The 27077-nt window shown below is 44.2% G+C and overlaps 1 protein-coding gene across 1 annotated transcript in view; it reads left to right on the top strand.

Annotated features, from left to right (window-relative positions):
• Nucleotides 1-26819, top strand: part of LOC308300766 (transcriptional activator Myb-like) — a gene marked incomplete at both ends in the record, with an annotated part of 44585 nt that extends 17766 nt beyond the window's left edge. The window contains 14 exons of the mRNA XM_080744667.1: nucleotides 632-703; nucleotides 2763-2855; nucleotides 9161-9381; nucleotides 10979-11198; nucleotides 11878-11946; nucleotides 13182-13286; nucleotides 16730-16960; nucleotides 17882-18028; nucleotides 19464-19552; nucleotides 20517-20631; nucleotides 23623-23742; nucleotides 24039-24176; nucleotides 24822-25010; nucleotides 26709-26819. Of these exons, the coding sequence (XP_080600793.1) occupies nucleotides 632-703; nucleotides 2763-2855; nucleotides 9161-9381; nucleotides 10979-11198; nucleotides 11878-11946; nucleotides 13182-13286; nucleotides 16730-16960; nucleotides 17882-18028; nucleotides 19464-19552; nucleotides 20517-20631; nucleotides 23623-23742; nucleotides 24039-24176; nucleotides 24822-25010; nucleotides 26709-26819 (1920 nt within the window). The remainder of the gene's footprint in view (nucleotides 1-631; nucleotides 704-2762; nucleotides 2856-9160; nucleotides 9382-10978; nucleotides 11199-11877; nucleotides 11947-13181; nucleotides 13287-16729; nucleotides 16961-17881; nucleotides 18029-19463; nucleotides 19553-20516; nucleotides 20632-23622; nucleotides 23743-24038; nucleotides 24177-24821; nucleotides 25011-26708) is intronic.
• Between the last annotated feature and the right edge of the window lie 258 nt (nucleotides 26820-27077).

Consider the following 27077-nt stretch of genomic DNA (forward strand, 5'->3'; position numbering starts at 1 on the left):
GTAGATCGGCTGCTTTCACTACTTTTGTGCGACGGCCTTGTACGATGAAGCAGGGCTTTACTTTGCAAAAGTACGTACACATGTGAAACTTGGAGATACGAGGTTTCTACCCGACAACAACGATATACCCATTTTCTAGTTTTTTTGTTTTTTCTCACGTACCCTCTGCAGTACCCCTGCGTACCCCTAGGTGTACACGTACCCCCATTTGAGAAACACATATAGCGTTGATTACTGCCATAATATAGATCTATTTAACACTGTTACTGAAGAAACACTCTATAGCAATGATTACTGTCACAATATGAAGCTATTAACACTGTTACTGAACAAACACTCTATAGCAATGAGTACTGTCACAATATAGAGCTATTTAACACTGTTACTGAACAAACACTCTATAGCAATGATTACTGTCACAATATAGAGCTATTTAACACTGTACTGAACAAACACTCTATAGCAATGATTACTATCACAATACAGGTTGGCAGAGGCAGAGGCAGAGCCCAGGATGGTTTGTCGCCTCGCGGTCACCCTGGCCTACACTATCAGTTTCATAATAATTACACTCATGTGTTTGCTAGCTGTGATGAATGAATAAATAAATAATAGCTTGCTGTGTTTTCAGGACGAGAAGTTGAAAAAACTGGTCGAGCTCCACGGATCTGAAGACTGGAAGCTGATCGCAAGCTCCATGACGGTAAGCACGCACACACACACACACACACACACACACACACACACACACACACACACACACACACACACACACACACACACACACGCACACGCGCACCACGCACACGCGCACGCGCACGCACACGCACACGCATACGCATTCAGATAAAGGACAATTCACTTTGATTGGCAGTTGTGCCCGAATGCTCACCCCAAAACATGATTTATGAGACTGTGGTGGCTTGTGTGGGACAATCAAGGCATGATGTGTTTGTAATGACAACTAGTTACACATTCAGGTCAAAATACTTTACTTTTGACCACAACAAATAGTGTAAAAGCGATAGGCTTATAGGCTCCACTCTATGCTATGAGAGCTGCTGGATTCTGCTGGGGAAACTGGACAACAGGGGCATTTCTGCTAATAGACCCCATGGACAGTCATTTGAGATCAATATGAGTGGGAAAATTAGCCTGGATGTTATTTACGGTGGAGTTGTCCTTTAAATCCTGACTGTGCATTCAGACTGTCAGAGTCACAGTCACGTGTTTAAATGTATAATCATTTCTATGTTAATATTGCAAGTAAACAGCTGTGAGATCACACACCATGTGACCTCAGCGCATACACTGTAAAGAAATATCTGCATTACTTCACATTAGTTCACATTACTTCACATTACTTCACATTACTTCACATTACTCACATTACTTCACATGCAACACCAGTCTGCAACCTGACCTTGTGACCCTACCCGGTGTAGGGTCACAGGGTCAGGTTGCTCGGTGTGTAAAAAGGAGTAGTTGACCCCAAAAAACATCACTCTGTGCCGCAATGAGCTTGTAGATCTGCTGTTTTAACATCCACTCTGTGCTGCTATGAGCTTGTAGATCTGTCGTTTTTGAACAGCTTGCTAAACTATAACTTCAAATCTAACATGACACCAGATGTGTCCAAGTCTGAATGGCTTGTATACAGTTACTTGAGTACATGTACTTAGATGTTGACCCCTCAGTACATGTACTTAGATTACTTTCCTTCATGTTGACCCCTCAGTACATGTACTTAGATTACTTTCCATCATGTTGACCCCTCAGTACATGTACTTAGATTACTTTCCTTCATGTTGACCCCTCAGTACAATGTACTTAGATTACTTTCCATCATGTTGACCCCTCAGTACATGTACTTAGATTACTTTCCATCATGTTGACCCCCTCAGTACATGTACTTAGATTACTTTCCATCATGTTGACCCCTCAGTACATGTACTTAGATTACTTTCCATCATGTTGACCCCTCAGTACATGTACTTAGATTACTTTCCTTCATGTTGACCCCTCAGTACATGTACTTAGATTACTTTCCATCATGTTGACCCCTCAGTACATTGTACTTAGATTACTTTTCCTTCATGTTGACCCCGCCACCAGTACATGTACTTAGATTACTTTCCTTCATGTTGACCCCTCAGTACATGTACTTAGATTCAGGGATGTGCTGGCCATTGGGAAAAGCGAGACAACTCCCGAACGGCCGGTTCATTCCCGGCCGGTCCAGGCCAGCCATAAGTAAATCGTCACATGTCGGGCAGAAGCCTTGTATCTCCAAGTTTCAAATTTTTACTTTTTTTTCGCAAAGCAAAGCCCTGCTTCATCATACAAGGCCGTCGCACAAAAGTAGTGAAAACAGTAGATCTACAAGCACACAACGCCTCGCAGTGCGAGGCGTTGTGTGCTTGTAGATCGGCTGTTTTCACTAGTTTCATTATTTTTTTAAATTATAAATACAAAACAAACGGTTTTGGACATACAAGGTTTCCACCCGACAACGACGAAATATAACTCATGTAATTGGCTCACTGGCTTGTCACTTGTCATGATCTGAAATGGCAAATCTTTGAGTAGCAGCAGCGCTATGGAGAGAGATCTCTCTCTCTAATAGCACGCAATGAGGGCCTCTACAACTCTTTTTCCCGGGCTGAATCAGGGGCCCAGCACGTCCCTGCTTAGATTACTTTACATCATGTGACCCCTCAGAACCGGACAGACTACATTTACTTAGATTACTTTCTCCTCAGAACCGGACAGACGTGCAGTGTCAGCACCGCTGGCAGAAGGTCCTGAACCCAGAGCTGATCAAAGGACCCTGGACCAAGGAGGAGGACCAGAGGGTAACATTTAAACTTTCAACTTTAAAGAATTGTTATTTTGATCAACGTTTTGCCTGTTATCTCTCCCATGGCACCAACATCAATACAGTATGGAATTCTGGACAAAATCCTATCCAACCGTACGATAACAAAATATTCAATAGTTTTGGGTCTGAGAGGCTAAATATCATCAAACGGTGGTTCTGTGGCTCAAATGCTGAATAAATAATGGACCTTGATATGAAAAGGGTTGAAAACTACAGTTATATAGCAAAGATGATTACTGTCATAACCAGGCCTGGAATTTCGTCATTTTAGGGGCAAGGCCATTTGGCCTTTGGTGTTGTCCATTTTTTGAGGGCACAAAGCCCAAATGCCAGGGCAGGAAGGCCATCAAATAAAACATGATTTTAGTCCATTGAAAGAATTTGTTAAATTTAAGGGTTAGGGATGATAACCTAATCTGCAGTGAAATAGATAAATGATGGTATTTACAATCTGATCCATGCTCAGCCCTGCACCGATCAAAGTCACTGGATTGGTTTAAAGATGGGGACTCGGGGGAGTTAAGATTTCAGAATCTCAACAAAAGACACTGACATGATATGACATGACAAGAAAGAGACACTGGGGTCTACAAGACAAGAAAGAGACACTGGTCTACATGACAAGAAATAGACACTGGTGTACATGACGAGAACGAGACAGAAAGTGCTACAGTCAGCTGGGGCATTAAGGCCACTGTGGCCTCAGGTCATGCCATTGGTTTGAGGGGCACAAGGCCAAACTGAGGGGCAACGACGGCCATGGCCTTCATGACCTCCCTGAAATTCCTGCCCTGATCATAATAAAATAGTTTAGCTTTAACTTTTTAACAAGGGTGAGTGTGTGAGTAATGTGGGATTGTCAGAGACATTTAGCCTCTCAGAACCAAAACTACAGAATATTTTGTTATCGTTGGATGAGATTTTGTCCCCAATTGATGTGGGTACCATAGGAGAGATAACAGGCAAACGTTGATCAAAATAACAATTCTTCTACCGGTACATTCTCTAATTGTCGAGACTTCTTGTCAATTAAGTAACGCAGATGTTGTGTAAAACACGTTATATATAAACTACAAATGCTGTCTAGTCTATCAATTTAAATCAGTAAAGAACTTTATATGAAACCTAAAAAAAAAAAAATCAAAAAAAAAAAAAAACAGTGGTCCCCCCGGGGGAAGTAGTGATCAGGGTTGTATTTCCATGGCAGACTCCCAGCCAGCGGATTATCAGTAAGTTACCTATGGGGAATACCTGGTGGGGACCACCTCCAGGGACCACTGGTTGATCAGGGTTGTATTTCCATGGCAGAGTAATGGTTATCAGTAAGTTACCTATGGGGACCACCTTTTCGACTGCAGCTTTAGCATCACACCACACTACACCACACCACACCACATAAAAATATCTACATTTTCCATTACACAAAAGTAACCCTATCAGTAAGAAACAAATTGAGCCTTTTAACTGTGATTATAATATCCTAAATTATAATACACTATAATGGATTGTAACTGTGATTATAATACACTATAAATTATTAATGTATTACTATGATAATTATAATACACTATAATAGATTATAATAGTGGTTATAACACAATAGAGTCTATTATCATGTATTACAACTATATCCTGGTGGTCTAAATGAAAAGTCAGTGAGTGATCAGTCATTGAAGTGTTTGGCCCTGTTTGGCCTAGCTCAGACCTACTCTGGATTGGATACTTTTTAGTACCACGTTTAGTACCGCTTTCACACCACTCTACCCAGGTCCTTGTAGTGGAAAACCTGACACAAGTGGGCGGTGTGGTGTGGAGTGGTGTGGTGTGGTGTGGTGTTGGGCCAGTGGAAAAGGGGCTTAAGTTACCTATGGGGACCACCTGGTGGGGACCACCTCCAGGGACCCCTGGATGATCAGGGTTGTATTTCCCTGGCAGTGTAATGGTTATCAGTAAGTTAGCTGGGGACCACCTGGTGGGGACCACCTCCAGGGACCACTGGTTGATCAGGGTTGTATTTCCCTGGCAGTGTGTGTGTAATGATTATCAGTAAGTTGGCGTAAAGAGTTGGAAACTCCCTGGTTTCACCACACTGGAGACGACAGCTCTGCAGGTGTTGGTCTGGATGATAAAAACACCCTGCAAGGAGGGGTGGAAACAGTGTCGCAAAGTAACTAAGTAGATTTACTTAAGTAATGTTGTGGTATCTCTCCTTTACTTGGGTATTTCCAGTTTCCAATGCTTTTACTTCTACTCCACTACATCTCAGAACAAATATTATACTTTTACTCCACTACATTTATTTGAGAACTTTAGTTACTAGTTTTTTTTATTATTATAATTTTTTTAAATACATTTTTATTGTTTTTTCTTTACATATAACACACAAAGACATAAAGACAGTCACATTCACACACATTCACACACATACCACATTTTCTTTTCTTCAAATAACATTGTTTCATCATTTTCTTTCCCATTTTTTTTATTTTTTCCCCCCTTTTCTCTTCAACCACATATTGTTATTGTGAATATGAGCATCATCCCCAAGTGTTTGTTTCCGTAGCATTCATATATATTTCCCAAAGCTGGTCAAACTCGTTCTGTCTACAGTTTAGGCATTTAGCAGACGCTTTTAATCCAAAGCGACTTACAATAAGCAGATAACATCACAATAATAAACAAGATAATATGTCAGTACATCATCAACAATATAACAAATGCAAATGGATATCTATCTAGAAAAAACACAATATAATCAAAGTTCTGAAAAAACCTAAAAAACAAAAACAAATGCTAACTAGCTTCATGTATTCATTGATTCTTTTTCTGTAGTGCTAAGGGTTTAGGTGGAGTCTGAAAAGGTGAGTCTTCAGTCCACGGCGAAAGCTAGCGAGTGAGTCCGTTGTTCTAAGTGCGACAGGGAGTTTATTCCACAACTTGGGGGCCAGGAGGGCAAACTGTCTCGGACGAGTGGATTTTTGCCCTGGAGTTTTGAGCGAGGGTTCTGTCAGCATCCCTGTGTTGGCTGATCTAAGTGACCGGGTGGGGGTGTAGGTCTACCCCTATACTATATAAGTTAGTCTCTCCAGTCCAATAGAGTTCATGAGTTCTCGATGCCACATCCTCAGCGTATAGGGGCATCAACGCTTTTCCAACATAGTGCCACCACTCTTCTAGCTTTAGTTACTAGTTACCTTGCAGATATAAATTCTAATATTATAAAACATACATAAACCACTTTAGCCTTATTTTATACCATGGCTGTTTGAAAATAGCCGATCTACAAGCTCACAACGCGTCGCATGATCGCATCGCGATGCGTTGTGAGCTTGTAGATCTGCTATTCTACAGACATTTTGTACTTTTACTTTGGGTACTTAAAGGGATCCCTGGCTAATACAACAAATATGCCTTAATACATTATAATTGCCTTCTATAACTACAATGTGAAATTAAAAACACCTTAAATATGGTATTTCTTCTAGAAATAGTTAATCTTTCACGCAATAGGGGAAATGTCCGTCGCAAGTTGATGATGTCATAAATGTAATTTGTGATCTATCCCTATGGAATTTATGGCATGCATGTGCAAATAAAAACAAATGTAATACTTCCTATGGTTAATATGAGCATCAAATCAATATTTCAAATGTGTTTGTGTTTTCTTTTGCACATGCATGCCATAAAAATGACAATATGACATTTATGACATCATCAACTTGCGACAGGCATTTCCCCTATTGAGTGAAAGATTAGCTATTTCTAAAAGAAATAAAATATTTAAGGTGTTTTCAATTTTACATTGTAGTTATAGAGGACAATTATAATGTATTAAGGGATATTCGTTGTATTAGCCAGGGATCCTTTTAAAGTACATTTTAATGCAGATACTTTTGCACTTTTACTCGAGTACATTTTGAATTACGGACTTTTACTTGTAACAGAGTATTTCTGAATTGCAATATTGATACTTTTGCTTAAGTAAAATATTTTAGTACTTTTCCCACCACAGGGTGGAAACAGTAATCACATGTGTTACTTGGAACTTGGGGGGGGGGGGGGGGCTTCTGGTAAGTGAGGCAACAGTCCTTGTTCACACCGCGGCCATCTTGGATTGCGTCACCACATGGGCATCACCTACATTACAAACCATTGTAAACAATGGGAGTGATGGTCCTGTTACCACAATGTATTTTGACCAAATTGACAAATGGGCAGATGACAACATCAACATCCCCAAAAGGATTCTAAAGAAGGGCTACAGTAATTGGATCGAAGGTTATGTCCACGATATTCAAGCTAAGTTAGGTTGCAACGTCTCTGTGTGTAAGACTTGCTTATCTGTGCAGTGCGGTGATGCAATCCCAAGATGGCTACGGTGTGAATGTGGTCAATAGAGCAGGGACCTTCAATGGTTTTAAAACCCAAGCACCCCTTGAGAAATTGTGTTGCAGATGAATTCATCTTTCTTATAGATTTCATAGATCACTTCAGCGACTTGTTTGTCCAAGTTGGATTCAATGTGTATTTTCAGACATTTAACCACTTATTAAAACCCATTTAGGCCTAGAATTATTGAATGCTTTAACCAGTGAAAAATAGCAGATATACAAGCTCACGCCGCGCTGCGAGCTTGTAGATCTGCTATTTTTGAAAAATCTTGAAAATTTGAATTTTGAGCCCATTCTATAAGTGTCTTTTGAATCCTTCTAAGATTTTTTTGAAAACCCCTATGTTCCTATGTCAGCAATCTGGCCAGCCATTGTCAAAGAAAAGGTCCTTTTCACTTCAACTGGAGCTCAGTTAGTCTGTTCTTGAGAGACTACTATGTCAGTGGTTCTCAAACCTTTTCATGTGAAGGACCCTCAAAATGATATGTATTTGGCCACGGACCCGCATCTCAAAATATTCAGTTCCAGGGACCCCCCAGAAGCAAAATTTGAGTTACAAACGTTCGCTTTCCACAATATATTCAAAGATTTGCACACATTTTCACAACTTTTTCAAAAATAGCAGATCTACAAGCTCGCAGCGCGGCACTCGGTGCCGTGCTGTGAGCTTGTATATCTGCTATTTTTCACTGTTTAAAGCATTCAATAATTCTAGGCCTAAATGGGTTAAACCGGACCTTTCAACCCCCTCCCCCTCTCTCTGCACCAAACCTCTTGGGCTGAAAATAGCATGTATAATGTAGTGTTACCAATAGTTTTAATTTCCTCAAACAGCTATTTCTACAACCTTTTAGTTTCAGGCAAACAAACACATTAATCCTAATAGATTTTCAGAATGAAGTCCAGTGGTTCCCAAACCCCTTTTAACTCCAGACACAAAAGAGAAATGAAGCCCAATGGGGGGATATATATCGTTATATCGTTATATAGCTCACAACATGTTAAGTTGCAAAGCGTTAAGATAAGTTCTAGTTTGCACTTAATATACAACTTAATTTAATGTATGACTTGTCTTAACTTAACTTAACTTAACTTAACTTAACTTAACTTAACTTAACTCAAAGGAATAGTTCACTTCGGGTCCCCATCCGGAATCAATGGGGGTGATTTTCATTTTTAACTTTTTTTGTCTTAGGAATGCGAATGAACTCAAGTCTCCATGATGTGACTAATCAATAGAAAAAAGACATTTTGGGGGTGAACTACTCCTTTATCTTAGTTTTGCAGGCACAGACTAATGAACTTTACCATAACTTTTTTGGTACTCTCCGTTCTCTATTCTCACTTTCAATCCTATCTCTCTCTCTCTCTCTCTCTCACACACACACACACACACACACACACACACACACACACACACACACACACACACACACACACACACACACACACACACACACACACACACACACACCCTTCTCAGTGGCGTCAGTTCAGTAAAAGCAAAGGTATGGCAATATGACTGGTGTCTTGCACGGGCGCCTTTGCGCGCGTGCAAGACACCAGTCATATTGCCATACCTTAGCAACAGGCATGATACATTTATTTTAAGAAGAAGTACATATAATATATAATTATATATACCTATAATATAATTATAATACCTTGTTAAAGTCACCATTTTGTTAAATTTTGCATTTGTAGTTATTTTACTGTAATTTACCAACATAATAACCCGCACAGATAGACAAAGAGACTCATGGATTCATATTCAGAACTAACTTTTATCTTCCCCCCCTGGACCCATGGTATGGCAGCTGCATACCCCTGCCATACCCAATTGATGCCCCTGACCCCTCTCTCTCTCTCTCTCTCTCTCTCTGTGCAGGTGATAGAGCTGGTCCAGAAGTACGGCGCCAAGCGCTGGTCGGTGATCGCCAAGCACCTGCGCGGGCGCATCGGGAAGCAGTGCCGCGAGCGCTGGCACAACCACCTGAACCCCGAGGTGAAGAAGACCTCCTGGACCGAGGAGGAAGACCGCATCATCTACCAGGCCCACGACAAGCTGGGCAACCGATGGGCAGAGATAGCCAAGCTGCTGCCTGGAAGGTATGGCAGAGAGACACTGACACACACACACACACTGAGGGAGGGGGAGAGAGACTGAGAGAGAGAGAGAGAGGGGGGGGAAGAGAGGGAGAGAGGGAGAGAGAGAGAGAGAGAGAGAGAGAGAGAGAGAGAGAGGGGAGGAGAGGGAGGGAGGGAGAGACGAGAGAGAGAGAGATAGAGAGAGAGAGAGAGAGCAGGGGCGTCAATTGGGTATGGCAGGGGTATGCAGCTGCCATACCCTGGGTCCAGGGGGGAGAATATAAGTTACTTTTAAATATAAATCCATGAATGTCTCTTTGTCTATCTGTGCTGGTTATTATGTTGTTAAATTATTTAACAAAATGTTCACTTTAACAAGGTATTATAATTATATTCTCCCCATCTTGATAAAAATGGTATATTCCCAGGTTCCGCAGGTCAGCTGCACAGGTGCAATGCATTATTGTTAATTGTGGCACTTTTACTAACATGCCAACCATTCCAGGCTGCCATATCCAGCCCAAGAAACCGTAGAAACCTGTGTAAAAAACGGCCAAAATGCGTTTTTTCAGACATTGTGAAAATAGCCGATCTACATGCTCGCAACGCCTCGCAGCCAATAGAACCGTGTTATCCAAAATGTAATGCCTCTTATCCATGAGGACTCCCATCTTTGCCATACCCTAGCTTTTGCTGAACTGACGCCACTGAGAGATACATTACGGACTTTAAGATCCGACGGCTACAGCATTGGTTGATTATTTTATTAGACAAAAATGGAGTATAGTCAATACCATAATAGTCAATACAATAAAAAAATGCAGTACAGTACAAGTACAGTTAAACACCCTGCCTAAAAGGAACATCCCAAATAAGTCCTTTTACGTCTTTTTTATGTTGGAAGTCCTTGGTTTTCAATTCGTGGACATAATATATAGCAAGCAAAGAAAACATTCAAATATCATCGCAGTTATACATCTATCTATAGATAAACCTACTATGGCAGAAGCTCCCTTTCCACGTAGCGTCTACAACGTCTGCTGCATTGCCGCGTCACCATGAGAAAAGTTCAGTAAAGGGGAGGGACCCGACGGCTGTTCGCTTAAGCATTTTGACTGCTACGGCGACAGCGTCAGCAGCTGTACTTCCGCCTAGCGGAACCGTCCTGAAAAAAGTGGGAGCTTAAAGTCCCCACTGAGACATACTGAGACAGAGAGACAGAGAGACAGACAGACAGACAGACAGACAGACAGACAGACAGACAGACAGACAGACAGAGGATTATAGCAGATAGGGAGTTTTGCATGGAGGCCATTGTAACAGCACTGTGCTGATAAAGGCTATCTGTGTGTGCGTGTGTGTGTGTGTGTGTGTTTGTGTGTGTGTGTGTGTGTGCGTGCGCGTGTGTGCGTGCGTGCGTTGATAAAGCTGTGGAGTGTGTGGAGGATTAGTTCACAATGTCTTTTGTCTTGGCGTTGGCACGTGTGCTTGTTCTCCTAATCAACGTGTGTGTGTGTGTGTGTGTGTGTGTGTGTGTGTGTGTGTGTGTGTGTGTGTGTGTGTGTGTGTGTGTGTGTGTGTGTGTGTGTGTGTGTGTGTGGTGTAACCATGGCAACAGGACAGACAACGCCATAAAGAACCACTGGAACTCCACCATGAGGAGGAAGGTGGAGCAGGAAGGCTACCTTAGCGCTGCCAATTCCAAGGGAAGCCCCTCTCCCGCCTCAGCCAATCACATCATGGGATACTCGCAGGCCGCCGCCCACCACCACCACCACCACCACCTCTCGGCCAATCACGTCGGGCTCAACTACCCTTACGTCTCGGACGCCCACAGGGTGAGAGAGCGGGGGAGAGAGACTATGTATTCACACAGGGTGAGAGAGAGAGAGAAATGTATCAATATTGTACAATGTAGATAATTATACTCTGTTGCAGGAAGTCCCGTATTCAATTGTTAGGTTAGGTGCCCATACCCTAGGTGGGGTTGGCAAAAAGGGCCTTTCTGTGCGGCGTTTGCATGTTCTCCCCTTGTCTCCTAGGGTAGATACCCTCACAAATAACACGCAGTAATCCTGGTCCCAGGATTAGAGCTTAGGCACTTGGCACTCAAAAAGAAAAAAAAAAAAAAAATGGGTTACAAAATCGTGGGATAAAAATTCTATAGAAAATTATTATTGCTATCGATAATTATTTGCTATCGATATTTTTTTTTTTTTTTGCTTTCGATTATCAGTGTGGTTTGCCAGCAAAGTGAACCTGTTTTTTGTCCCAAATGCATTTGGGTCCCCATCCGCAATCAATAGGGGTTAATTTTCTATAATACATTTTTTGTCTTGGGAATGCAACACATACCAAAAGATATTATTGAACTCATGTCTCCAAGGTTGATGAGTAATCAATAGAAAGAAAAAGTCATTTTGGGGGTGAACTACTCCTTTAAGGCTGTGAATCCAACCTGCGTTGTGATTGGTCAGGCTATGAATCCAACCTGTCTTGTGATTGGTCTTCGTCTAGGTGCCGGTTCCCATGGCGCTGCATTTAAACTTCCTCAACCTCCCCCAGCATGGGACGGCTGCTATCCAGGTAATAATCATTTAACCTCCCCCAGTATGGGACGGTTGCTATACAGATAATATTATCTATATATCCTGAGACTCTTTGTTCTGATATATGCACTATGAGTGTTTCTTTAACCATTTGAGGGCTGTATTTTGATTGTCTTAAGTACCAGCTCTAGTGCCTTAACTTAAAGGCCTATCCATACTGTCTCCGAGCACCAAACCTTTCGTTGGGGAGTTCTGAGTTTCCGACCCACAGTGTTCCGAACTCTAATTCGAGATTATGCTTTTCAGAAGATGCAAGTGGCTTCATTTTGTAGTTGAACCGGACCTTTCTGTCAAAAAGTTGGGTGGTCGGAGACAGTATGGACATGCCTTTAAGTTAAGGCATAAGAGCCCCTGGCAAGCCTGATGGGGGGGGGGGGGGGGGGGGGGGGGGGGGCAAATCCCCCCTTTTCAGGTGAAAAGAAGCGGCATGCTCACTCCTCATGCAAGGAAGCATGAGCTCAGTTCAGGACTCTCCCCAGGTTGGCAGAGGGAGAGCAGAGCCCAGGATTACAGCTTAGGATATTGGCGCTGGGTGAAAAATGGGTTACAAAATCGTGGGACCTTCCAGAGGAACCCTGAAACTTGGAGGATGATCGAGTCACAGCAGTCGTGCAGTGCTCACGTCTCGGTTCGGTCTGAAAAAAAAAAAAAATCAGCCCGATCAACTCATGCGACCGTCGCTAATTCGAATGACACCCGCAAATGGAAACATTTGTCTTAATGCGAATTTCTGATAATTCGCTTCCTATTTCCGAATAAGCTTATGGAAACATGGCTTATGGGGCAGTCCCCAACCAAAGGGCCGCACATGGCCCCCAGGGCCGCACAATGTCCAGGTCTGGTATTGGCGCGTTATTTGGAAACGCACATGAGTTTTGGGCAAACCCCGCATATGGAAGCTTTTGATTGGCTGAACTGGAGCTAGGGAGCGCTCCTTTTTGTTTGCTTGGACCATGCGGAGGTGCGACCACCTAAACCTAACCCTAACTCTAACTCTAACCCTAACCCTAACCTTAACCTCAGTAAAACTATGCCTAATCCTAACCCTAAACCTAACCTAACTAACCTGCCGACGGGCGTGAAAACAAACGGCTCCGCCCAGAACTCGCCCAGATCCACTAATAGTGCCGAAGACTCTCTCTCTCTCTCTCTCTCTCTCTCTCTCTCTCTCTCTCTCTCAGTAGTAACCCTATGTCTCTCTCTCTTTGGTAGAGACACTACAGTGATGAAGACCCAGACAAGGAGCAGAGGGTGAAGGAGATTGAACTGCTGCTCATGTCCACCGAGAACGAACTGAGGGGACAACCATCACTACCTGTGAGTCTGTGTGTGTGTGTGTGTGTGTGTGCGTGCATGCGTTCGCGTGCGTGTGTGCGTGAATGAATGAATGAATGAATGAATGACATTTTATTTGATTTTATCTTCATAAAGACCCATCCCTTACGGCAGGGGTCTTCAACAGGGGGTCCGGGACCCCTAGGGGGTCCTCAGAGTTACTACAGGGGGTCCTCCAAATCCTTGTGGGATAGAAACCTTTTTTTCTCCTTTTTTATATTAACCACTTCACCCTAGCGTCCATATTCTGAGAACTTTAGAGGTTTGGTGTAGAGAGATTTGGTGTAGAGAAGTTTGGTGTAGAGAGAGAAAAAGAGCAGACTAAGTACAGAGTGAAAGGTCCAGTTTATTAAGTATTGACGGTTCAAGTAGTTACATTTCTGAAAACACAAATTGACATGAATCCAAAATACACTGACGATCGTGCTGTCAAACGATGCAACTATATGGTATCTATGAAAAAGGTTGTGGGGGTCCCTGCTTCATCTCTCTCTCAACTAAGGGGTCCTTGGCCTGAAAAAAAAAACCCTGCCTTACGGCATTGTAAGACACCAAAACCTAAATAAACAATACCCCATTCACATCCAGGAGATAGAAACTGCACCAGTAAAAATAAACAAATAAATGAAGAAAAAAAATGCATGGTTAATACCCCACAAACAAAATAAGTTTACATCACATATTAGTGTTCTTTGTCCGTTTGTCACATGCTTTCTCTAAATATTCTGCAAGTGAGAATATCTTGTGTTCAAAAAGTCAAACCAAGTCTATCTGCGTCACTTGATATATCAACCATATCAAATCTAGGTTTTTACACTTATGAAATATGTTTGTAGCTCATGATACAAAGGGCAGCAGAACATAAAGTGGAACTCATTCTCAATATCATTTATGTCACAATAAATACAAAGCCTCTTTTCCTGTACTACTCCTCTATAGCAGTGATTCTCATCCTGAGGGTCGGGACCCCCAGGGGGGTCCCAGAATTATTTTGGGGGGTCCCCAGATGATTAACTTAATGTGCAACATTGTTTTCTCACTCAACAGTAAACATACCAACAAAGGTTAAGTGTATAGAGGGGCTAAAGTGACAATTTAAGGACTTTTTAATACCTCTAAAATGACAAATTAAACCTTGGCCAAATTGTCTAATATTAGAGGCAGAAATTGTGAAAATAGCCGATCTACATGCTGTGAGGAACCGTGTTATACAAAATGTAATGCCTCAACTCTTAGTGCTCATCAGGGTGGGGGGTCCCCAGTTAAAATATAATTATTCTGGGGGTCCCCAGCCTGAAAAGGTTGAGAACCACTGCTCTATAGCCACAGGTTTCAAGGTGCAGGGCAACGATCTCACAACTAGATTATGTCTTTTTGGATAGTGGAGCACACACTCATTAGCATTACAGCTTTCATAACAATCAAGTTCTCAGTTTGGGTTTATGCAAATATATCCTGGGACCATTTTGTTCTGGTATGCACTATGAAGTGTTTCTTTAAACCATAGAGATGTTTACAATACTGGTGTCTTGAAAACTGTCAAGCAGCCCTGTTCATAGAAGTATATCCCTCTACTTTCCGGCCAAGGACACTCAAAATAATCATAGTTTAACTGGGGACCCCCAAAATAATCATAGTTTAACTGGGGACCCCCAAAATAATCATATTTTAACTGGGGACCCCCAAAATAATCATATTTTAACTGGGGACCCCCAAAATAATCATATTTTAACTAGGGATAGTGATTCTATAAGGCTGCCATGCTGCCCTTCCACATTACTCCACACGGCTGCCATCCATGCCATGGTGTGTGTGTGTGTGTGTGTGTGTGTGTGTGTGTGTGTGTGTGTGTGTGTGTGTGCGTGCATTTATGCGTGTGTGTGTGTCACTGCATGTAGCGTTGACGTGTGAAAGTGTGTCAACACAAGAAATGGTTATCTGTGACCCTGCCTATAGTTGCATGGGTGCGTTGGTGTGTGTGTGTGTGTGTGTGTGTGTGCGTGCGTGCGTGCGTGCGTGCGTGCGTGTGTGCGTGCGTGTGTGCGTGTGTGTGTGTTAGGAGGAAACATCTGGGGTCTTGGTGTTTCCACAGAAGTGATGAAACAGAATCTTATCTCAGCCCTGCTTGGTTTGGCATCCTTGTGCAACCTTCCAGTTCCCTTCTGTCTGTCTGTCTGTCTGTCTGTCTGTCTGTCTGTCTGTCTGTCTGTCTGTCTGTCTGTCTGCGTGTGAATGGTGCATAATATAACGCCTTCATCCAAGGCGCTTCGCAATGATAGTTCATCACGTTCACCTATTCTATTTCACAATCACGTTCACACGCCGATGGCAAGAGGAAACCATGCAAGGCGCCAACCTGCTCATCAGGAGCAGTTCAGAGTCTTGCTCAAGGACTCTAGCACACCAAGTCTGGGGGAGCCCGGGATCAAACACGTGGCCTCTCTACCTCCTGCCTAGTAGCCTTAGCTTTGTCTGTGTGTCTGTGTGAACACTCCTAAACGCTCATCATCACCCTCTGAGTAGCTTACCTGACTAAATACTTCCAAAACGTCAAGGATGCCCACAATTCCAAACAGCCCAAAACAAACTAATTAGGGTCCTGCTTAACCTTCCCTATCAGACGCACTTCACCGCTACTCACCAGTTAAGAGTGGGGTGGCTCAGAGTAGATGACAGAGTACAGCAACTTGCAATGGGCCTGGTGTACAAGATACACTACACACCACTAAGATACCCATGTACCTGGCAAAATACTTTATAAACGTTAAGGACATCCACAATTACAACACCAGAGGCAGCGCCACAGATCACGTTCAACCCAGAGTCACCTCAAAGAAAGGGTCAAACTCGTTCTTCTGCAATACAACCAAAATGTGGAACCCCCTACTGAAGGTCTTAAAGGAGAAACCACTTACAGGCGGCAGCCGTTCGCAACTGGCAATAACAAACCTAGCCCAGCCTTACCCTCCCCTGACCCTTCTTTCTACAGTACAGTAAACTGTACCTTTCCCTATGCTATCCACAACTTTCCAACATCCCATCGCGCATTGCGCAGAATGTGCAGGCGCGAGTGATCTGCAAGCTCACAACAGTTGCATCTGCGACACAACGTGAGCTTGTATGTCTGCTGTTAACCGGAAGTGTCCCGCAAATAATGCTACAGTAAATTCTCGCGGAAACAGGTGGATAAGTTCTAGAAAATACATCAATCAATCAATCAATCAATCAATCAATCAATTAATCAATCAATCAATCAATCAATCAATCAATATCAGCTGGATGAAGCAGCGAGATTAACAGTGGTCTCCCCCCCTCTCTCTCTCTGTCCCTCTCTCTCTCTCTCTCTCTCTGTCTCTCTGTCTCTGTCTCTGTCTCTCTCTCTCTCTCTCTCTCTCTCTCTCTCTCTCTCTGTGTCTCTCTCCCAGATCAACCTGCCCTATCCCAGCTGGGTGAACCACAGCTCTGTGACTGACAGCTTGGAGGGCGTGGCCATGGCGTTGCATCATCACCACGCCCAGGCCGCCCCGCCCCCGCCCCACCAGCAGGGCTGCCTGCCGGAGGAGAGCGCCTCCTCTGGCCACCAGGGGAACAACACCAACACCACCAGCAACAATACCAGCACTCTGCCAGAGTTCATGGAGTCTGTCATCGACTCGGTACGTCCACATGTGTGCATGACACCAGTTTATTATATAGGACAGATTACAAGTTAGCATTCACCAGCGACGTTAGCTCCGGTCCATAGCGTTAGTGGAGTTCTCCCTAACGCTATGTTACTCTACTTAGTGGACGCAGTCTGGGCCCCCCACCACAAGCCTAAAATACCTTTCTAGGGCAAAAGGAAAAATATTCCACCATGTGGTAAGCGACTAAGCGTGTGGTGGGGGGCCCAGACTGCGTCCACTAAGTAGAGTAAGCTTTCAACTCGTCATAATACTACCTTTGTTTTGGTGAGTTTTTTCTTTTTTTAAATGTTTCTATGTCAGCAATCTGGCTAGCCATCGTCAAAGAAAAGGTCCTTTTCACTTAACTGGAGCTCAGTTAGTCTCTTCTTGAGAGACTACTGTGCCAGTAGTTCTCAAACCTTTTCATGTGAAGGACCCCCAAACTGATATTTATTTGGCCACGGAACCCCATTCAACATATTTAGTTCCAGGGACCCTCCCCCCAGAAGCAAAATTTGAGTTACAAACGTTCGCTTTGAAAATACATATACTCAAAGATTTGCACACATTTTTACGACTTTAAAAAAATAGCAGATCTACAAGCTCGCAGCGTGGCACTCGGTGCCGCGCTGTGAGCTTGTATATCTGCTATTTTTCAATAGTTAAAGCATTCAATACTTCTAGGCCTAAATGGGTTAAAGCAACGCTGATTTGCCGTACAGATTTTCAACCGAGCAAGCCTCTCCATTGAGAGAGTCTCCAGACCACTGAATCGCCTAAACATTGGGTCCCGACCCGTGTGTTTAGACCAGTATATATATATATGATCATCAGTCACTAGGAGACTCTTTGAGTGGACCGCGTCTAATAGCGGAGGTCTTGACACATGTTGTTCACGCACCCTTTCCCCAGAGCCTCTCCTCATTGGACGAGGCACACGGGGCCTCGCCCAATCGGGGCAGAGCATCCGCTCGCGGTGCAATGCCATCGGCCGCTTTCTCCTGCTCCGCCCCCGAGCCTCCTCCAGTCAGAAAGCTCCTCCCCTTTTCACCCTCGCAGGTAGCCCTCCAATCGCCAAGCTGGTCATCTGATGACATCATCTCTCACAACCAATCAGTGTGCCCTCTGTCATTTCCCTCTCCACCTTGTGTCTGGAATGGTTTGGTTCTCTCCAGGCATGGGACCATATGAAAACATCATGTTATGATTACTGTGGGCAGAATTACTGCGATTAAGGACAATACATGATTAAAACTCAACATTTAAAAACTCTAAAGGACACTTTTGTTAACTGTGTTTTAATGAGATCATTGCACGGCTTGTTTGAATGCTTGATTCTGATTGGTCAATCGCTGAAATCAGAGGTGTGTTATTTCTGGTTCTAAAACGGCTAGTTCCATTCCTTGATTCTGATTGGCTGGTTTCCCTTTAATTGCTGTGGTATGTGAGACTATAACCCACACCTTTAATCAGTTTATATCAAACCCAGGTGCGTTATTTCTTTCCACAGTGTTGTGAAGCTAGACTAGAGAACTTGATTGCAAGTAACAGGCGTGTTGTTTCTGCAGCCTGGCCGGGAACTACTTTCTACACAACTTTCTTGTAGCTGGGGACTACTTTCTTGCAGAGCAGACCTTATAGTGAATTATTAGTGACATAGATAGAACAGTTTTAATTGGTACGTGTCAATTGTTTTTTAAGGTTGCCATATTGTAACCGTTTTAGAAAAGCAATAAGCCACGCAAGGCTTACTTGTATTTTACTTGTATTTTACACCGGCTGAGAGGGTTGGAGACACTCGGCTGCGCCTCGTGTCTCACCGCGCCTCTCAGCCGGTGTAAAATACTAGGTAACCACTCGCCTCTTGTGGCTTATTGCTTCAATAACAGACCGCTCCGCGCTATAACAGGCCGATGTCTAATCAAAGGCTCAGAGCACCTGCTGCACTGAGGCTGTACAGCGTGGATTTAGAGCCGTATCCAACATGTCAGCCATGTAAACAAACAGTGTCATTTACAACTAAATGTTGCTCTCAAGAATGTTTTTAAAAACATTTGAAGAGAGAAATAAACAATGCAGTAACCAAATTCTGGATTCTATTTGATTAAAACGTCCTTGTTTGCGTCGAGGCGACGTTGCGCTCTGCAGACGGCCAGTGCAACACTTTCACTACAGTAAGCAAGGAAATATATATATATATATATATATATATATATATATATATATATATTCTTTACTTGGATCAATGTATTAATTTATTTAGTAAGTAACCGTGCCACCTCCGCTCCGGGTCGGTGGCATATCAACTTGAATGACCGCTGAGTGAGATGTTATCCCTTACGTAATCCATCTGGGTTTTGTTGAGATCACGTGATTCTTGGCCTATCCTGACCTATAATGTTCTGTGAAATCCTGACCCACCCTCTGATTGGTTGAAATGTTCTGTAAACCCCTGAGCCATCCTCTGACTGGTTGCATTTCCTTTGTCTCACAGTTTCTCAACCAATCAATGAGCCCGGAGCACTCGGAGGACAGTGAGTTGAGCTCGCCGGTCGACGCCAAACCACCGATGTCCATCCAACTGTAATTCTTGTTCTTCTTCGTATTAGTATTATATTGGTGTCAGTGTGGTTGCCTAGTAGTCCAGCTTTATGTTCCTGGATAAACAATCCAGACTAAAAATAGTAGGTCCATTGAGTTCAATGGGGGAGTACGTGGTGCTAGCTCGAGGATTGGTGGAGCTTCACATGACAGTTAGTTTACTGTAGAATATAGTCATGTCGGCAACCACACTTGCAATTGCCAATTGCATCTTTCTAGTTATTATTATGTCCTTCCAACTGCTCAGCACCATGTACTGTATATATTAGACAGACACCCTGTCAAACGGTGTCATGTGGAGAAATTAAGAAAACATGTCTTTCTCACAGTGTTGATTTCGTCGACTAAAACTATGACAAAAAATGTTTGTCGACTGCGTTTTTTTCACTGACGAAAACGAAATAAAAACGAAATAAAAACTAAGCTGTGATGACTAAAACTAAGACTAAATATATTGACAACAATATATTTCGTCAACAAAATAAAAACTAGACTAAAACGTTAGGGAGGGACTAGTGGAAAAGAGAGTCATTTTATGTTTGGTTATGTTTGTCTCTCAGGTGTTGCGTGCTGAAAATAGCAGATCTACAAGCTCACAACGCGCCGCAGTGCGACGCGTTGTGAGCTTGTAGATCGGCTATTTTCAGCACGCAACCAAGTGTAAAATCAGTCATTACGATGCCATCAAGGCCTGCCAAAATACATTTCAGTTGACTAAATCAACTGTAGATTTAGTCGCCTAAAATCTTATGACATTTAGTCGACTAAAATCAGACTAAAACAAAAAATGTTCAGGTGAAATTATGACTAAAACGAAATGACATTTTATTCAAAAGACTATGACTAAAACTCTCTAGTCGTGTCCTTGTTTCTTTGTCAGCTTAGTACACCACTCTAGTCTAGACATATACTCACTTGTCTGTCTGTCTGTCTGTCTGTCTGTCAGATTCAGGACTCCAAACATCCGTCGCTCCATCTTGGAGTCGACCCCTCGCACCCCGACACCTTTCAGGACCTCCCTGTCTGCGCACGAGACCAAGTACACACCTTACAAACTGCTGGTGAGTACGCACGCACGCACGCACGCACGCACGCACGCACGCACGCACGCACGCACGCACGCACACCAGCAAGCACGCACGCACACACACACACACACACACACACACACACACACCAAGTATACCACCTAACTGCTGGTGAGAATGCACGCACGCATTGAGCATACCCGAGGGAAGTAGGGGTGCTGGAGGTGCGGCCGCACCCCCTCCCCCACGTCCCACCGCACCCCCCACCGCACCCCCAAAGGCGGGTTGGGGGAAAAATATTGCCGATCGGCAAGTAGAGGCTCTGACATCAGTGGCGTGAAGTAGGAGCTATTGTTGGCTACTTCTATTTCCAGTACAATTTCAAAATAAACATGTGTTGAATGATCGATTGTATAGACAAAAAAATAATAAAGACTCTTGTTTTGAAATGTGCTTCTGGGCACTGTTTAGAGAGGAAATGGCTTTCAAAGGACTTCCCTTTTAACTTGTCTGAGCGTCTGTCTCTCCGTGCGTAACATGCGTCATGGACTCGGTGAATTATAACAATACGGGCATAAAGGAATAGAACACCAAGACAACACAACCTAGGCTATAAAGGCATTAAACATCGCCCTCTGCTAGCCCTGGCGTCCTCACTGGTGAGTCTTGGCTATATTATATAGACTTGTAATGATGAATGCTATGTTATGCTGCTGTGCTGCCTGGCTAATGTTTGGGCTAGCTAGTGGCTAATGGCTATGGTGTACCAGAACCAGCTGTTTCCTAACACTGGGGTCTGGACCGATGCGGCGGACACGTTGTATGGGTCACAACGCAGTGCGAAGCAACTCGTTGTGAGCTTGTAGATCTGCTATTTTCACTACTTGTTTGGTACAGGGTAGTAATGTCTCTTGGTTCACGGGCTAAAAAGTTTGGGAACCATCATGCTTGCTGTTGCAGACAGTGGTGTAAAGTAACTAAGTAGATTAACTGAAAAGCTCTGGGAACTGAATGATTTTATGAAACTGGCACTTGTTGTCTGACTGTCTGTTGGTACCAAAAAATCCAGGCTATATCTTGCTGGATGGTGCATGTGGAGATGTAAGGAAAGCCGTTCCCGATTGTGTTACATTTAGCTAAAAAATAGACTGCGGAAACCCGAATAAAACATGATAAAAACCGATAAAAACCGCCAAATTTTCGCTGCGCGCGCGTGCATGAGGGGCGCGTGACAGCACCCCCTACTTTAAATTAGTTCCCGCGGCCATGGCATTTAGGGCCGGACTGGTTCAATGTTTCTTTAAAACTTGTTGAAATTATTACACATATGGAAGGCTATGTTATTGCACTAATATTAATCATATATCAGATACGCTTCCGCTGCTTGCCTCGATATGCACCAATGCGCTCGCAGAGCATTGTGGGACTTGTAGTATTATGGTGGAGCGTGCAATATACCAGCGGGCCAGTTCTAATAGTAATTAAATATCATCCCGCGGGCCAAAGATGATTCATTCATGGGCCTGATTTGGCCCGCGGGCCTTGAGTCTGAGGCGAGGTTGCAAAACGACGATGTTGGCAAAACGACAAAAGAAGCAGCTAGGTTAAACAAAGACAAGCTACCAACTAGCATAGTGAAACAAAAGCCTGCCTAACTAACTACTCTAACCAAAAACAAGTTAAACTAGAAGCAGTGCTCTTCCGAGCACAGGTCTCCACCAGGCCGTGCGTCCTGGTGGTGCTACTATATATATATATATATATACTATGTATAATAGGCCAATGTAAAAAGGGTGGCATATGTTCTTCACCTTAGATCTTTCATGGCAATCGGACGCTGCATGCATGATTTCAAGCATTGTGTTCCAAAAATGTGTTTTGCTAAAGTCTACCTGCTGGTGGCGCTATAACAGGACAATGTTAAAAAGGTAGCATTTGTTCCTTGACCTAGTGGGAATATGTGTGGCAAATGTCACAGTAATCGCAAGCTGCGTTGCTGATTTGAGGCATTTTGTTCAAAAACGGAGCAATCCTGCAAACTTTGGAAGCTAATATTAGCCAATCAGGATGGAATGTGAAATATCAGACGGATCGGACTTGATCACATGACTATAGAGATACTGTGTACCGATTTGCATGATTTTTGGATAAAATCTCAAGGAGTAATATCCAAAAATGTGTTTTACATAAGTCAGCCCAAAGGTGGCGCTATAAAAGGCTGATGTGAAAAATGCAGGGCAAAGGTTTATCCTTAGCCTCTAGGGAGTGCGCTTACAAAGTTTGAAACTGATCGGTGGAGTTATAGGTAAAACCACAAATCGGGCTGTTATAGCGCCACCATGAGGCTGATTAAAAAAAAATTAAGTGGCATTTCTTCCTCGGCCTAGTGGTAACGTGTGTGTGCGATTTCATGATAATTGCACTTTGCGTTTGTGATTTGAGGCATTTTGTTCAAAACGGCTCAATCCCACAAACTTTGGAAGCCAATCTTAGCCAATCAGGATGGAATATGCAAAATCGGACAGATCCGTGTCGATCACATGACTGTCGAGATATTGCCTACCGATTTGTAGGATTTTTGGACAAAATCTGTAAGAGTAGTGCACAGAAATGTGTTTTGCGGACATCGGCCACTAGGTGGCGCTAGAAAAGGCCCATTTGAAAAATTTAGGGCAGAGGTTCTAGATTGGCATCCAGGGAATGTGTGTGCTCACTTTGGCAGCGACCGGGCCAACGGCGACTGAGATTTGGCACTCACAAACTGCGAGGACGCACGGACGCATGGACGGACGCACGGACGGACGCACGGACGGACACACGGACGGAGGGGAAAACATACTCTCCCTCCCCGAAGGCTGGTGGAGACAAAAATACATAAGTGTACATAATACATAATGTATTTTTGATATGAAAAGGGTTGAAAAGCAGTGCTATAAACAGTATAAACAGTTTAGTGTCCTTCAGGGGTGACAGGAGGAGAAACACTGCTCTAATCGCTGCCTGTGTTCTGTTGTTGTCTTCCAGAACTCCCCCCTGGAGCGGGACATGGTAGGGTCCATCAAGCAGGAGCCCATGGACTGTACCATCTCTACGGGGGTCCCAGCAGAGGAGCAGCAGCCCCCACTCAAGAAGATCAAACAAGAGGTATCGTAATACCCCCCCCCCCCCGTCCATGTTTTTCAGACGTCTATAAGCTTAGACTTAAGCAATATTACACGAGAGGGTGTGCATTTTCACGGTTATTTGCACGCTAGCCTCGCTGCAGGAACGAGCCGAAGGCGAGTTCCATAGGCAGGGCTGACATTGATTAGACCAATTTTAGACCATTGTTTAGATGTACATTAGACGTCTAATAGACCGAAGAATGCTCAGTGGCTATGAAAGTGAAAGTGTGGTTAATAGGAACGTGTGTGTGTGTGTGTGTGTGTGTGTGTGTGTAGGTGGAGTCTCCATGTGACCACACCCCCTGGGAGGGGCCTCCAGACCGGAAGTGGGAGGCTCCAGACAGGAAGTGGGAGGGGCATCAGGGCCTGCACACGCAGCTCTTCTCCCCGACCGGCTCCGCCCAGGAAGTACCGGTAAGACCCCGCTCAAACAAACGGGATGGTGTTTTTTACTGGTGTTTCAGTCCGAGTTTGGGGAAAGGGTGCGTTCGGAAATGCGCACCGGACTGCGCGGGCGTTTATCGTGGGCTTGCCCAGGCCTTACGGCCTGGGCATAAATATAACGATTGCATTCACCACGGCTTCGTAACTCGCGCGGCGCTCCGCCGGCCGCGCGGCCCTGGCCCGCTCTTCGCGGCCACTCGCGCCTGCGGCGCTCGGGGGCGAAGAGCAGGACCAAGGTCCGCTGGCCTTCGCGCCGCTTGCAATGTCGTGGACAATAAAACGAGCGCACCCTTTCATACACTCTGACTGAATCACCAGTAAAAACACTCTCTCTCAAACAAACACACCTTTGTACGTCTCTAACATTAAAGCTATACTTTGTAACTTTTCCAAAATAAAACAAATCTTAAAATTACTATTTAATAACTATTAAACTGAATTTCAGCCCTGAAAGCCTTTTCTTTATATGTTTTTTACTGAGCCGTGAGGGGGTTGCATTTCGCTGTGTAGCTTGCTGCTGAGAATGCACCTGTGAGCTGGTGAGCTTTAAATGATTCCAGGTCCTTAATGTACAAAATGTCAATACTTTTTTCCCCTCCGCGTGCTATCTTCCAGGACCTGCTCACTTGCTCCGCCCTCAGTGAAGACAACGCCCACAAACCCTACCACCTGCCCCCCCGCTCCCGCCGGCCCGCCGACGTCCCGCCGACACCTCGCCGACCCGCCGAGACCTCGCTGATCCAGAGCTACTGCCGAAGTGTCCGTGAGCAAGACTCTGAACCCCTGACCGCTCCTGATGAACAGGTTGGTTCCTTGCATGGTTTCCTCTAGTCCAGGCATTTCGGGCAGTATTTTGATGGAATCGTGCACTTTATGATAGAACCATGAAATTTGGCACACAGTTAGAACAGGCCATATGGAACATTTCTGACTATAGGGACATCGCAGATTTGTCTTGGGAAACCTTTGGGAGCCAATCAAAGTTGGGTTCTCATAGACTTTACTATACATTAAAATAATACAAAAAATAAATATACTTTAATTAGCATGTGAGGGGTCAAACTAGGTGTTTTTCGGGATTCTGAATCCAATGCAAGCATTTGTTTTGGTACGAAAAACATTTCTTGGGCTAAAAACGGCCCGCATAAAACTATGGTTTAGTGATGAGTCATCACTTTTCACAGTTTTGTCAGGGCTGTTTTTCAGAAAGGAATGTTTTTCGTGCCAAAACAAATGCTTGCATTGGATTCAGAATCCCGAAAAACACCCAGTGTGACCCCTCACATGCTAATTAAAGCATATTTATTTTTTGTATTATTTTAATGTATAGTAAAGTCTATGAGAACCCAACTTTGATTGTTCCTACAAGTTTCCAAAGACAAATCTGCGATGTCCCTATAGCCAAAAAATGTCCACATGGCATGTTCTAACTGTGTGCCAAATTTCATGCTTCTATCATAAAGTGCACGATTTTTGCCCGAAATGCTCGGACTACTCTGCCATCGGTTTGTGAATGTCAATAACACTTTGGATGCCATTATTTTGGTAATTATTTGGCTACAGAGTGGCGCCATTCACCTGAACTTCATTTTGAAGAGCCCCGGAAGCCACGATCGTGTCCATGTTGTGGAAATTCACAATGTTGTAATGACGGCCGAGTGTGTTTACATTCAGACGGATATCTAAAATCCTAACTGCGGCCGACGATCGCGGCCCAGTGTCGCCGTGAAAAAAAAGCGGTTCTCCGTGATCAAAGCGTTTGTGGAAGTAGATTTCCGAGATAAAGCCGTTTCTTTGCAGCAGCAAAGAATAGGAGCCTATGCGCTTCCGGGTGCTGGCGGGCCGAGTTGCATCATGGGATATGTAGTGTTTTTCGCTCACCAGCTGCCGCAGCAGCACCTGTTTGGGCCGTGGCGTCGCACCGCGGGATTTTTATCTCGTTCCTGGACGAGTTAGTCAGCCAAAGTGTTAATATATATAAACGTCACGTTGTGGGCATCCAATGTGTTATACTGTAGCTCCGGGACGGATTAACCCCCGCGAGGGCCCCTGGCCGATAATTTTTTAGGGGCCCCCTACACCCTCCACCATAACCCACCATAACGCGCACTACCCAGCTCGGATTTTAAGCCATGATGATCATCTGTGGGCAAAAAAACACCTGTAGACAACAGAGGAGGGACCCGCAAATTTGATTTTTAATTACTGTATACATTTAATTTGAGTAAATTGTCAATGACCATGCGGTCCAGTTCCCCCAAGGGCCCCTGAGAGCCAAGGGCCCCTGGCAACGGCCCCACCGACCCAATGGTTAATACAGCCCTGCTGTAGCTTACTGTACGAGGCAGCCACGGAGAAACACTCTAATTCCCAAAATGCAACGGTGCCAGCTGATGACTTACCGACTTAATTGATATGTGGCTCACTCTCTCTCTCTCTCTCTCTCTCTCTCTCTCTCTCTCTCTCTCTCTCTCTCTCTCTCTCTCTGTGTCTCTCATCCAGGAGCTGGGTTCCTGGGAGGGCGCCCCCTGTGTGAAGAGCGAGGAACTGCACGCGTCAGAGCAGAGCCACAAGTACATCACCACTTACCCTGCCAGCACGCTGGTCATGTGACCACGTACACGCACACACACACACACACACACACACACACACACACACACGCGCACACGCACACGCACACACACAGACACACACACACGCACACAAAAGCACACACTGGAGATGAGTTCTATGGGGGCCGTGTGGGTTCTCAAAGTGTGGTTCAGGGTCCCTCTGGGGTCCCTGGGGGGGTTCCAAATGAACCCCTATCAGGTGTATAACTCTGACAGTGTACAGAAACCAAAGCGTTTGTACACTCTCAGCGTTGCG

The sequence above is a fragment of the Nannobrachium achirus genome (genome assembly GCF_963921795.1).
Source record: "Nannobrachium achirus genome assembly, chromosome: 16".
Lineage (NCBI taxonomy): Eukaryota > Metazoa > Chordata > Actinopteri > Myctophiformes > Myctophidae > Nannobrachium > Nannobrachium achirus.